Source organism: Etheostoma cragini, chromosome 6, assembly GCF_013103735.1.
Source record: "Etheostoma cragini isolate CJK2018 chromosome 6, CSU_Ecrag_1.0, whole genome shotgun sequence".
Taxonomy (NCBI): domain Eukaryota; kingdom Metazoa; phylum Chordata; class Actinopteri; order Perciformes; family Percidae; genus Etheostoma; species Etheostoma cragini.
In genome coordinates this window covers 8520077-8532502 of record NC_048412.1, presented here as the reverse complement: position 1 = coordinate 8532502, position 12426 = coordinate 8520077, and the positions used below count along the sequence as shown (strand labels likewise).

The window sequence follows — 12426 nt, the reverse complement described above, 5'->3', positions numbered from 1 at the left end:
TTAAGCAGACGTATGAGCTGACGTGACACTGGCAGCCCTGCCAGGCGGTGTTGTTGCAGCCAATGGGGGGCAGAGGACACAACGCAGAGTAATGGCTGCTACATGCAATCCTCCTCACAGCGATGAAAACACACTGCCACGTTTCATCTGCTGTTTTTCTCGCTTTTAATTCCTTCTGTTTGTTTGTTTGTTTGTTTGTCGACCTTGCTGTGTCAGCTAACCTTCCTCCATCCAGGACCCCGAAGTTAGGGGAAGTGGGGGGGGGACAACAGTGAGAAGGACGCTGACATATGTGTACTGAGAGAGAACAAACAGCACATACAAAATGCCCACCCCCACTCCCCTCAGACAAATTTACTCAAAAATATGTGTGTGTCTTTAACGTCCGAGGCTGTCCGGCTTGCCGCCACCATTGCCAAGGAAGTGTCACGATGTCGTGACAACTTCAGCAACTGTGGTGCGATGGGTGACCCTCGGCCGGCGGAGGGGGTGCGCTGAAACCTCCACCCACCCTGGATCCTGACAGATGTCAGATACCTCCTCCATGGGCACCTTCTGTTTCCTGTTCACCTTTCTCCATCCTGCAGCGTTAGGGCTCCTGTCTCCACCTCGTCAAAACACAAGCACACACACACACAAACACACACACACACATAGGACAAACAGAAGGAGAGAGATAGACAGAGAAGGAGAGACATAAACTTGACCGATGCAGGTTTTTAAACACCAATATTTTTGGGATTGACAGTGCTGGTGGTTATACCAAAATAAAAAATGCATTTTTCCACCTGAATTAAAACCTTTGCAGAACATTTACACCATCACATCACACTAAAGCCAGCAGTTCTCTTACAGTAAGTGTTGGTCTGAAAGATCAGATTAATTCCCATAATGTGTTCGCACTGACTCTATTTATTTAAATACTGCCTGCTTAGCTTAAAAGGCAAACGTGCATCCCGCGCTCCCTGGCATTCACGTCGCCTTCTCAGAAGACGCTTCCTGTTATTTACCAAAGGCTTTTCTCTGAGAACAGTTGGTATTTTAGTCTTAGCACACCCCACTCAAAACCTGTTTGCACAGATTTTCCCAATCATCCTTCAGACCACAGTTTGACAGAAACACTTCAACAAAATGAGATTCTGCCTCGTTACATTGTCTTATACTGTTACATCAAAAGTGTCACCAGCCCACTCCATGAAGAACAAGTCTAACAAACCAAAAAAGCCTTATGATATTAGATTTCCATAAAGCTTCTGCTGGCTGCCTCCTCATAGGGATTGTGTATCATCCACTCAAAATGCTCTCCTAGATGGAAATGTGCAGACTAAATCTGATCATGGCGTGAGATAATGTTCACTTCTCACTCCTGAAACATGGACTTGGGTAGGAAACGAAGGGGATCCTGTGACTAACCCATCAATCACGCTGACGTTTGGCCCGAGTGATGGATATTCTAATTTTCCCTTCATATACAGGTGCACAGGATGGATGGATGACGATTAATGGACGGCCAAGGCTGTTTCCACAAAACAAAGAAAGACACAGCACGGCCTGAGGCGTCAATTTGGAGGGCAGGGAGCTACATTGCCCCCGTGTTTTGAAGATGATACCTCACATTTGGGACTTGATTTCGCTGTAAACACGCAAAGACAAAGTATACATCCTGAGGTGACAAAAGGTGTTGCTAACACAACAATTGTCTTCCCTCTGTGGGGACCTACAACAGGTTTTGCAGTCACTTCCATGACAGCCCTCGACACTCTCACCTCACCTCATTTTCACGCAACCTGTTTCACGCATTCTGTCATTGCTATCACCTCCGTAATTATTCCTTAACTTTTGCCCCCACTTCCCGCTGCTTTGACTCTAATTTATTTAAAAAACAATCTCCTCCTCAGGCCAAGTCTTTCCGACGCTGCACGCTTATCTGTCAAACGCTTCAAAGTCGGAGTTGTGCCAAACATGCTTTTGATTAAATCTTCTGACATATCGGCGCTGCAGGCTTGAATCTCCTCCTCAACCATCTCTCATCCTTTCTTATCAACCAAAACTTTCTCTCTATGTCAGGCTTTTAAGCAAACACCCGTTTCATATCGGTCCATCCGGTTAACCGTTTGTGCCACGGTGGAGGTTAAATAGTTTCACCCCACTAATTGCCCATGTCATCACTGCATCACATGCAGGCAAACAAACTACAGGAAGTAGGAAAAGCACACAAATTTGAGTTCACTAAATTGTGAAAGAAATTCTTTTTCTTAAATCCTTAACAATCCTTTTACAGAATTTATTATCATTTCATTTCATGCAGCAATAGGACAACATACGTTGTATTAATCTTAGCATATCCGCTGATTTACTAGGGCTATTTTGCACTCACTACTCAATTCTGGCTTTTTTTGTTGTAAATCAGTTGGAAACTACTTCCCCTGTGATTTCCTTCACAGCTGACATTGAACATGGGCATTCATAAACCCTCCGGCGCTTGCAACTTTTTCACGAGACTTAACAATCCAGCCTGAGATCTCTCTTCCACCTCTGTCCTTCTCCCTCTCTCGCTCTATCTCGTTTTATCTCTCGCTCTCCATCCCTCCCTCCCTGTCCGGAGCTGTCCTCCCAGCCATCTGTCATGTAATGTTTATGGGCCCTTTTGCTTTTGTGTCCTGATGACCACTGTCACAGAGAGCTACCCATTACCGATGCGGCCTGATGAACGATGTTACCCAGATGCGCTGCTGACACCCCCGTGTCCTTGGCCGCAGAGACGCTGCCTCGCCAACCAGCTTACGGCCAGTAAAGAATGAGGACGGGGGGGACCTGGGGGAACTGGACTGAGGACCTGTCCGTCATCCTGCAGACAGGATGCTCATATCACCCCCCACCCCCCACCCTGCCGCCAACGTCTTCCCTCCCCTCTTTATCCAGCCAATGGAAATATGGGGCTGGTCAGCATGGCAATGGCGGTGATGTTGTCATTAATCCCGAGGTGTTGAATAGTGCCCTTGCCTTTCACCTGAATATATATCTACATCTGAACAGACACAGTGAGGGACCCGCGCGCCCCTCCAGAGGCTACACAAGGTGCCCTAAAGGGTTAATGTAGGTAGAAAGAGATGATGAATGTTGTTGAGTGTGATTTTATCTGTCAAATAGAAATGTTGCTTGGCTCTTTTATGCAATATGTATGCAGGTAGTGCAGCAAGCTAGAATTACATTCGGCGGTAAATACAAGAAGTTCACATTTTTTGTTACCATGCTTTTAAAATAGTGGGCTTGTTTGGTTTGATGTTACACTTGGCCACATATACTTACCTTTACTACACATAAAGTCTCATGTGGCCATTATTGGCAGTTTCAGTGGTGTGATCTACAGTACATGCCCGGATGTTTTCTACAACAGGACTGATTCTGTGACCTGGAGGTCAAAATGTGTCTTGGTTAAATCCAAGCTAAATGACAATTTTTAACAACAACAAAAAAATGGTATTGAAATGTACTGATACAACTTTGATATGCAACCAAGACCAGTCGTTACAAACCCAGAATTCGAAAGTCCACTGAGGGAAAAATCGGAAGGGTTGTGAGATTATTGACTAAATGAAAAGTAAAACATCTGTCGGAAAAAACTTGAATAAAACAAAAAGGTCCACTTACTAGTTTTTTTAGGAGCTCATAGTCTTTCTCAGCAGATGCTTGAATAATTGCAATCAATAACAAAGGTCAAATACATTTTTATGACTTTTCTCCAGTATTTGCCTTTTATTATACAACAGTGGATGATTTTATATTTTCAGGCCTTGAAAGATCTAAAAAGGGAGCATCAGTTTACGGTTGAACTGCTCAGACGTGCAGCTTGTGACAAGAAGCCGTGCTTTATTTTAAAGGACCACAGGTCAAAAAGGTTGGAAAATCAGCCCCCCATTTAACATGTAGTACATCTCTGTGCTTCAGTGCTTTCTGAGTCCCGTGCGATATATATCATAGAGATCAAGCTGTTTAAATGCTATTATTTTGGACAGAGGTGGCTGATATGGAACAACAACAGGTGATTCTAACAAAGGAAAACAACAGAAACGATAATGTTCTCACAATAGTGTAACATAATGTGAACAATCTGCTGGACAAAATAAAAATCTCATTTAATCAGTGAGGCCCTCTCTCCTCTTGTGTCACCCTCCCTCCCTCCTTCCCTCCCTCCTTCTCTTTCTCTCTCTCTCTCCCCGTTTCTCTATGAACGTCTTTACTGGCCGGTGAAGCCGCTGATGAATTCTTAAGCAGATCACACTGATAATTGTATTTCATAACTGTCAGTTGTGCGAAGGCTGCCAGTGTGCCCAGGAGCTATTTGTGTCTCAGTATGTCCTCCACACACCTTCCCTCTCTCCCCCCACTCTGTCCAACCCCCCAATCACCAGGGATGTGCTTACTGTCTCCGTCCCCGAATTACTCAATCAGGAGGACACATTTACGGATGACACCTTTTTTACAATTAATCAGGGGAACTTGATTAAGAAAGTTATTCCTCCCCTTCATTGAGACTTACACAAGTGGCTCTGCTGCATATTGTAATTTATGTCCCACTGAGCTCTCGCGCCGCTGATAGACAGAGAAGGCGACAGATTGCCAGCCATACCGAGACACGTGGACATGTGTGTGTAAGAGGTTGTGTGTGTGTGTGTGTGTGTGTGTGTGTGTGTGTGTGTGTGTGCCTGCGTGCAGCCCTAACGCACACCGACATATCCAGAAACACATGCACAGCCACAAACAAACACATTCCCCTATCATTCTGTCATGCACAACTCAGGTTTCGCAAAGAGTTTAATAAATGACTTTAATTGGCTGTAGACATGTGCTCGCTAAAGGAGGTTTGGATATTCCATTTCCCTTTCTTCTTGTCTTTCTTTCTCTCTTTAACACACACACACACACTGCTGAATGAAGCCATCTCTTTACCTTTACTCACAGTTCCTGGGTCTGCTGTGGCTAATTAGTGGAGTGGGGTTTTAGGTTTGGTAATTAGGCGGAGGTAGGAGTGACGGGGGCTTGGGGAGTTGGGGAGTTGAGGGGGTCTGACTGACTTGCACAGAAAGAAACTGGACTGTCTGGATCCTGGCAGCACCAAGCAGCCAGCCAGTGTCCCTTAGGCCCCTGGTGGTAGACTACCATCCCACAATGTAAGGGTGATGTCTTTGTTAGGTGCCACATGTTCCAGTGATGGGAAACTGTGGAAAAAGAGGGTTTACTGTACAAAAAGGAGGAGAGAGAGAGACCGCTGAGAATTTCACTACACCGAATGTCAACGTGCAACAATGAAACTGCTCTGTGGTCTGGTTGGATTGGAAAATGAAAAGGGTTGGAAGCTACAGCAAGCTGTGATTGCAAAAAAAGTATTTTAATTTCAAAGCGAGAGTATGTAACCTTTGATGAGCAGAGACCACTTTGGCCACAAGAGACAATTACATCATAATGGAAAATTCAAAACATGTTCTAACAGTAGCACACACAGAGAAGAGTCATATGAAGGCTACTGGTCATACAAGACCAAGTAAGGCTGTGGCAGAAAAACCCCTGTGTGTTGAAATTAACAAGGCTGTGATTTAATTATTTTTCTTGAGTTTAAGTCTTTCGATTGTATGAGGAAGAATTTGTTATCCCTTCTTTCAAAACTGTCTTTAAGACACACTGCCACCAATATCAGCAGATCTCAGAAAACCATCACGCTTGTGAGCTGATTCATTAAAAGCTGCATTAACTAAACTACTACCAAACTATACTAGCCATTTACAAAGCCATACAAATCGAACTTACAAATGAAAAGCACATCCACCATTTTTCTTAATAATTACGATCAATCATTCACATTTACATTGGGTGCACTTAAAAGTTTACTCTCCATGACTTCAATGCACGTAACGATTTCAATGTAACGACTGTTAATGACCCTCTCTGAGCAGTACTGCGCTAACCCTTGACTAAAATGGAGAGACACTCAGCATATTTCCTCAGATGATAAAATATTTCCCCAAGTTTCGCCATCACACAAACGTCTGTGAACGCTTCTCTAGAAGAACTTCTCTATCTTTAATGTCTTGTTTACGCTCCACAGTTCCAGGGCGCTTCAATCCGTTGCCAGTTAGCAGCCTCCGACTGCAACACAATCCAATTAAATAAAGAGTGTTTGTCTCTCCAGGTTCCTGTGTTCTCTAATTGGGGCTGTGACTGCTCACTAATCAGCGGAGGTACAGGTAGGCCCTGGAGGACGCCGAGACGAGGCCTCTCCTGTTAATTGAAGAGATGCTAGAGCTGGCCTCCTCCTCACGGCGAGCGCTCAAGCTCGAACATCCATGTGCATCATCACCTCTCTCACCTGGCATGTACGAGCTTGCTTTTGCATCCTCACGCTTGACCACACAGTGGCGTCACAGAGGTGATGGCAATAATTTAACGATTTGTTCCGCTGGTCGAGATGAACTCGACGCATTTCACAGTGTTAGTTTAATTCCATCTTTAATTATACTAATTTAATTCAAACCAAGTCACTCTGACTCAAAATCATCTGCAGGCATGAATTTTAAAGTTTGTGTGTCAGGCTAAAGGTCATGGTCATATGAAAGATGTACCAAACCTGTACCCTAGTGAGTCCACGTTTTACATATTGTAGCTTTTAATAAAAGACTAAGAAAAGAGAGCCTAACTTAAGAAAATACGTGACATTTTTGAGAATTCAGTACCCTGTGTTGTGTCGGTCTAACCATATGCAATAATGACCATGTAATCAACAAAACCATTCCCTGTAATGAGAAATGTAGTGGGGGCTGGCCTCTAGCTCACCCGGTAAGAGGGTTCGCCCCATGTTGGCTGAGTTGGAATCCAACCTGTGGCCCTTTGCCGTGTGTCATCCCCCCATCTCTCTCCCGCTTTCATGTCTAACCACTGTCACTTTAATATTATAATATAATAAAGGGAAAAATAATCTTTAAAAAGAATAAGCAAGAATCCCACCCCTAGTGAATAAATTACACATTGTGTATAAATGTAAAGATTTTAAACATATATTTGTTATATATAAAAATCACAGTCTATGTCAACACCTATCAGGGCCGCTCTGATTTCCTACAACACTCTGGATGCAAAATGGTCTTTGCCTGGTGTGTTTCTGATTTCCTGCACCGTCTGGTGAAGGTAGCAGCTTTGCATGCTGGGGTCACACCTGTAACGTAGTTCACACTGGGTTATATTTTGAGTGGCCACCTGGATGAGGAAATAACATGTTCACAGTGCATGAACACTGCAGCCCTCCCTGCCAGGTAGGAACAGGTGTTTGTTTAGACTACACACGGTAAGTACATCACTACAACATGGACTCCTTCCACATGCGGAAGCTCTTTTCTGATTCTTGCTTTTAAAGAAATCTTAGAAAGTTTCCAGCTATCGAGGCTTTTGAAGTAGAAACACTTATCTTCCAGGGCTTTTCTTGTGTAAGACAATTATAGCATTTTTTTTATGTAGAAATGTTGTACCTTGTGACTTAAAACCTTATGTTGTGCTGCCTTTGTTACCAAAACTAAATTAAATACCAAAAAAAATGGAAATGAAAAAAATGTCAAAGGGCATTTCACAATACATTCACTATATTCAAGTTTCTTTTTTTTTTTACTTGCAGTGGGAAAACGTAATACCATTTTCTGGTCCAACTCCTGGTTAGGTGGACTAATTTTTGTTTATTATGTGCAGCTTCGGGGCATGTGAATGAAAAGATTGATTGTGTGAATGCCGTTTCTGTCAGCCACAAACAGGCAATGAAATACCGAGCCCACCTGGAGCCGCACTCACTTTTGACAAGCACATACCAATGTAAGCCCCTATTACAAAAACAATGAAGTCTATAATAAAACATTTATAGTAGATAAAGTGCCTGAGAGTGCTAAAAACAAGCACATTATGGCAGCTGGTCCAAATTAATTTCAGAGGTAGTCTTGTAGCACAGGGTGGGCCCACACGGGATTAAGAAACGCCGTAAAAAAGTATTCTCTGCGTGAGTCTACTGTTCCTGATCCTTAATCAGAATATTTGTTCAATGTGATCATCCATACATAGTTCATTTACAGATTTGTTTTATACCACATTTAATCTCACAATTGACTGCTGAACCCTCACTAAATAATATATATTTAAATCCATGATAGCAAAAACAAATGTGCTCATTGTGTTTATTTGTGAAAGCATTGTGTAGATTTACTTACATTGTTATATCAATCATCTTACAAAAATTAAACCAATTATCTATTCAAAATGAATAAAGCCCTACATTTTCCATTTGCAACAATCATTTGAGTTCAGGTATTTTCATTGTTGTATTAATTTGCATTAACAATCAGTTAACTAATCACAGCTTACTACTGCTCACAGGTGGTGGTGCCACTTCCACCACCACCTTGCCCAGGTTTTTCCCAGCATACATGTAGTCCACAGCTCGGAAGACTGACTCCAAGCCTACAAACCTCCCCTCCTGTGCCAAATCCCCACAATCCACCTCACACACTAGCTTCCCCTTGGCATACATCTGCATCATGCTACCCAGAGCCTCCCTGTAGTCACTGAGGAAGTGGGGCAGGAAGAAACCCCGAATGCTGGCTGACTTCTGGAGCAGCTTGACCGGTAGGGTTCCCCCTCTGAAGGGAGAGATCCCTGATGCCGTCTGGTACCCCGAGATGAAGCCAATCACTATCAGCCGGCCCTTTTTGGCCAAACTGTTCACTGCGAGTTCTAAGACGCTGCCTCCAACTGACTCGTACACCACGTCTATGCCTTGTGGGTACTCGTTCCTCAGCGTCTTGGCCAGGTCTTCTGTGGTGTAGTTGATAGGCCTGTCGCAGCCGATGGATTTAAGGTAGCCGGCTTTCTCGTTGGACGAGCAGGTCCCGATCACGTGGCAACCGGCCTGTTTGGCAAACTGCACGGCAAACTGTCCCGTTCCTCCTGCGGCCGCCGTGACCAGGACCGTCTCCCCTTTGACCAGGTCGCCCAGACGTTTCAAGGCGATGTAGGCCGTGGCACCGCTGACCAGCAGGGCGAGGAACTCGGGCTTCACCGCGGGGACAGGCACACTTTCCTTGACTGGCACCACGGTGTACTCGGCAAACGCACCGCTGCCGAAGTAGGCCACAGTGTCCCCGACGGTGTGAGAGGAGCTGGCGCCTAGGCCAAGGCCAACAACCTCCCCAATACCCTCGAAACCGGTATCAAAGGGGGGCTTTACCGAGGGGTCGTACCGGCCTGCAGAGTAATTAATATCAGAGGCGTTGATTCCCACAAAACTGAAATACAAACAGAGGGAAAAAACAAGAATTATGGATTAAATCAAAACAGTTGTATGGGGAGGGGATAGGGCTCGATTATGGGAAGGAAATCATAAGCACAATTAGTTTGAATATTGAAATCCCTATTAATTAACATGATTACTCATTGGCTTTGGAAAGCAATTGTTTAACTTTAACAACAGTGACTAACAGTGAGTAACAAATCAACTGGGAAAAGACCTTGATTGTGACATTTCTCTTAATACTTTTCCCTTTTGGACATTTTATTTCCATTAAGAATACAGGACAAATTGAGAGTTTTCTTGCAAAATGTGATGTGCAAAAATCTTTGCACATTACGTTTTTCTCGATTATTCGGTTTTTGCGAACATGATCGCGATTCAAATATGGATTAATTGCACAGCACTATAAAGTGAACTTTTATGTGGTCATTAGCCAGAGCACATATTCCCTGAATTCTGTCTGAAGGGCAAGACTTCAGCTTCCTTCTCTAGACATGTCTGCACGGGGCACAAACACCCGGGTTTGTTTTGGCAATGATTCCCTTTACTCTGGAAGAGAACGGTCCTGCGCTGACAGGGAAAGGCTTGTATCACAATACACATTGCATGATGTCATGAGTCATTGTCTTCAGAGACACCCACAACAAACTGCACTTTTAAAAATCTTAGATAGTTGCTTCTTGCCTCAACACGAAGACGGCCGTTTTCATCTTACTTTGGGAACATGTTGGAAACAAATATGTGAGAAAGGAATGTATAAATAAATCATTTACTGTCTTTTGGAGCGGCACGCATGCTGTGCCTCATTACTGTGTGTGTCACACGTGTACTTTGAGCTGGTAGATAATGCTTCTGTGGTTTATAGACAGGTCACAGTGATATAACAAAACACCTCGATTTAACTACTTCACAGCTACAGAATCAGTTTCCTCTCATTGAAATATTATGTTTTCATCAAAAAGGTACAACTGTCTCAATGCACATAACTAAAAATACCGAGCCATTTGAGTTTGGAGAAATTAAAATAGGACATTTGTGGAAATAAAGGCTTTTCAAATGTGAAACTCTGAAACCTTTGAATCTAATAACATAGTAGTAGCCAAGAAGATGAAAAACGTGGGATGATTATTATATAATAACACAACAGATGCCATTGATACACATATCTGACATATTTGTCAAATGAAATGTTAAGATTCCAAAGCTTCTATTTTGGATTTATAGCAAAACTGACAATCGCATGTATGCAAATTATTTGTCTTGGATTGCATTCGTATTAAAAATAATTCAAAGAGAATGTAGAATGTTGTCCTCCTTCACGGTCCACTTCAAAATACATATTAAAAAAGCACATCATATGATTTGACGCCACCTCTATCTTTTATGTGCATGTCATGTATTTGTATACATTTATGTGACTTTAAGTTTCACTCTAAAGTGTACAAATAAAGATTCTGAGCACACGGGACTCTAGGGACTTGAGGATTAACAGTATGATGAAAAGTCCCGCTTCACTGATATCATCAGTAATATCTAAAACAAGAAAAAAAAAAGCTTCTTCCTTGTGAATTATTCCGCCTCTTCTCGCTGCATTCATGATCTTTTCCATTATCAATTCCTCACTCTGTTATCCATCCTCTACCACTTTCATATGCAATATGTAATTAGCATGCACTGATGCTGTGCAATATGGGATAAGTGGTTCTCATTTGCACAATTTCCCAAACAGAAATAGTTGGTTTCTGTTAGTTAAAACATCTTCACTGATCCCATGACTTTGATGCCTCACTAATACAGACAACCTGACGGTCAAAGGTCTCAGCAACTCATCTCTGCCTGCCTGTCTTGCATGACAATAAGACACTAATGCACTGTTTTACACTCAACCTGATGGAAAATATATCACATTGGCAGTAAATACCACAATAAACCCTGAGGGGCATTTGTGTGAGGCTAATATAGCATTTAAAAATCAGATCAGGCATATAAATCAGGGTAAGATATTACCTCCCGCTGAAATCAGAAACAGAACCAGGATTCCTGCTGTTTTCAAAAAGAGCATTCATGTATGCCTTTTGCCCCATTACATATGTAGTTTATTGCTATTTATATAAAAAATCATTCAGCCTGTCGGGCACAAGGAGGCATGGATACTGACTTCAGGTGGGTTAACTCGTCCTTCTAACTGGGAATACAGTGCTGGGTTCTGCTGCTTTCTCACCAATGGGAGAAATGATGCTGCAATTCCCGCGCCATGTAACACTGCATCTCCTTCTCCATCATCTCATCTCTTGATGCCCCCCCACACATGACTTTCTGTTTGCAGTTTGGTGACGTAGAGAGACAGGAGGACAGAGAGAGAGAGAGAGAGAGAGAGAGAGAAGGGGGGAGAGAGAGAGAGAGATGCCGAGATGGATTGACAGACAAATGCAGAGAGGGCGGAACTTGGAATTACAGTAGCCTACACGTAAACGTATTTTGCCATCTTGTGATGATGATGATGATGATGATGATGATGATGATGATGATGATCGCAGGTGCCGGACATGGGTAAATCAAGGTAAGCGGAGCCCTTTATACAACTTTGATAGATCGACATTACGTAGGCTACTGATCCACTAATAGTGTCACACCACGCGTTGGGTCACCTAGCGCTATTCCGACCACGCAGCTAGAGAGAGAGAGAGAACAGTAGGTTATCTCTTTTCTGTTCACCTTTACAAAAACAACAACTTACCGATTTCTGACGAGCAAGTCCGCGTCTCCGGGTGTCGGAACCGCGACGGTTTGCGTAGAAACGGCCTCCCTGAAATTAGGACTAAGCTTGTTTACGACCAGCTTTTTCATACTGCTCGGTATGGAGGATCCGTTGAAATCCATGAAGTGCGCGGAGTAGGACATATCTATGATGCAGCGCCGTGAGACCGGATGAACTCCTGAAAGTGCTGCGGCTGCTGTGCGCCCGCCGCGGAGAACCGTCAGCGCTCTCCGTCCGTCTCTCAGCGGCCGCAGCAGGCTCGACATGGCTCCCAAATGGGTCCAAAGTTCACGGACAACTTGACTTACATGTGTGGCAGCAGTAAGCCCCGGCTGCCGTTAGCCAGCGC

At 43.5% G+C, this 12426-nt stretch overlaps 2 protein-coding genes across 2 annotated transcripts in view; one reads left to right on the top strand and one right to left on the bottom strand.

The window, feature by feature from the left end:
• Nucleotides 1-8360: 8360 nt before the first annotated feature.
• Nucleotides 8361-12426, bottom strand: part of LOC117945893 (prostaglandin reductase 3-like) — a 4640-nt gene continuing 574 nt past the window's right edge. Inside the window, exons 1-2 of the mRNA XM_034873626.1 lie at nt 12057-12426; nt 8361-9314 (exon numbers count right to left, since the gene is read on the bottom strand). The exon at nt 12057-12426 is cut by the window's right edge and continues 574 nt beyond it. Coding sequence (XP_034729517.1) covers nt 8384-9314; nt 12057-12343 — 1218 coding nt within the window. The 5' untranslated portion in view covers nt 12344-12426 and the 3' untranslated portion in view covers nt 8361-8383. The remainder of the gene's footprint in view (nt 9315-12056) is intronic.
• LOC117945892 (teashirt homolog 1-like) overlaps nt 11624-12426 on the top strand; it is a 32901-nt gene continuing 32098 nt past the window's right edge. The window contains exon 1 of the mRNA XM_034873625.1: nt 11624-11879. The gene's annotated coding sequence lies outside the window, so the exon portion shown is untranslated. The remainder of the gene's footprint in view (nt 11880-12426) is intronic.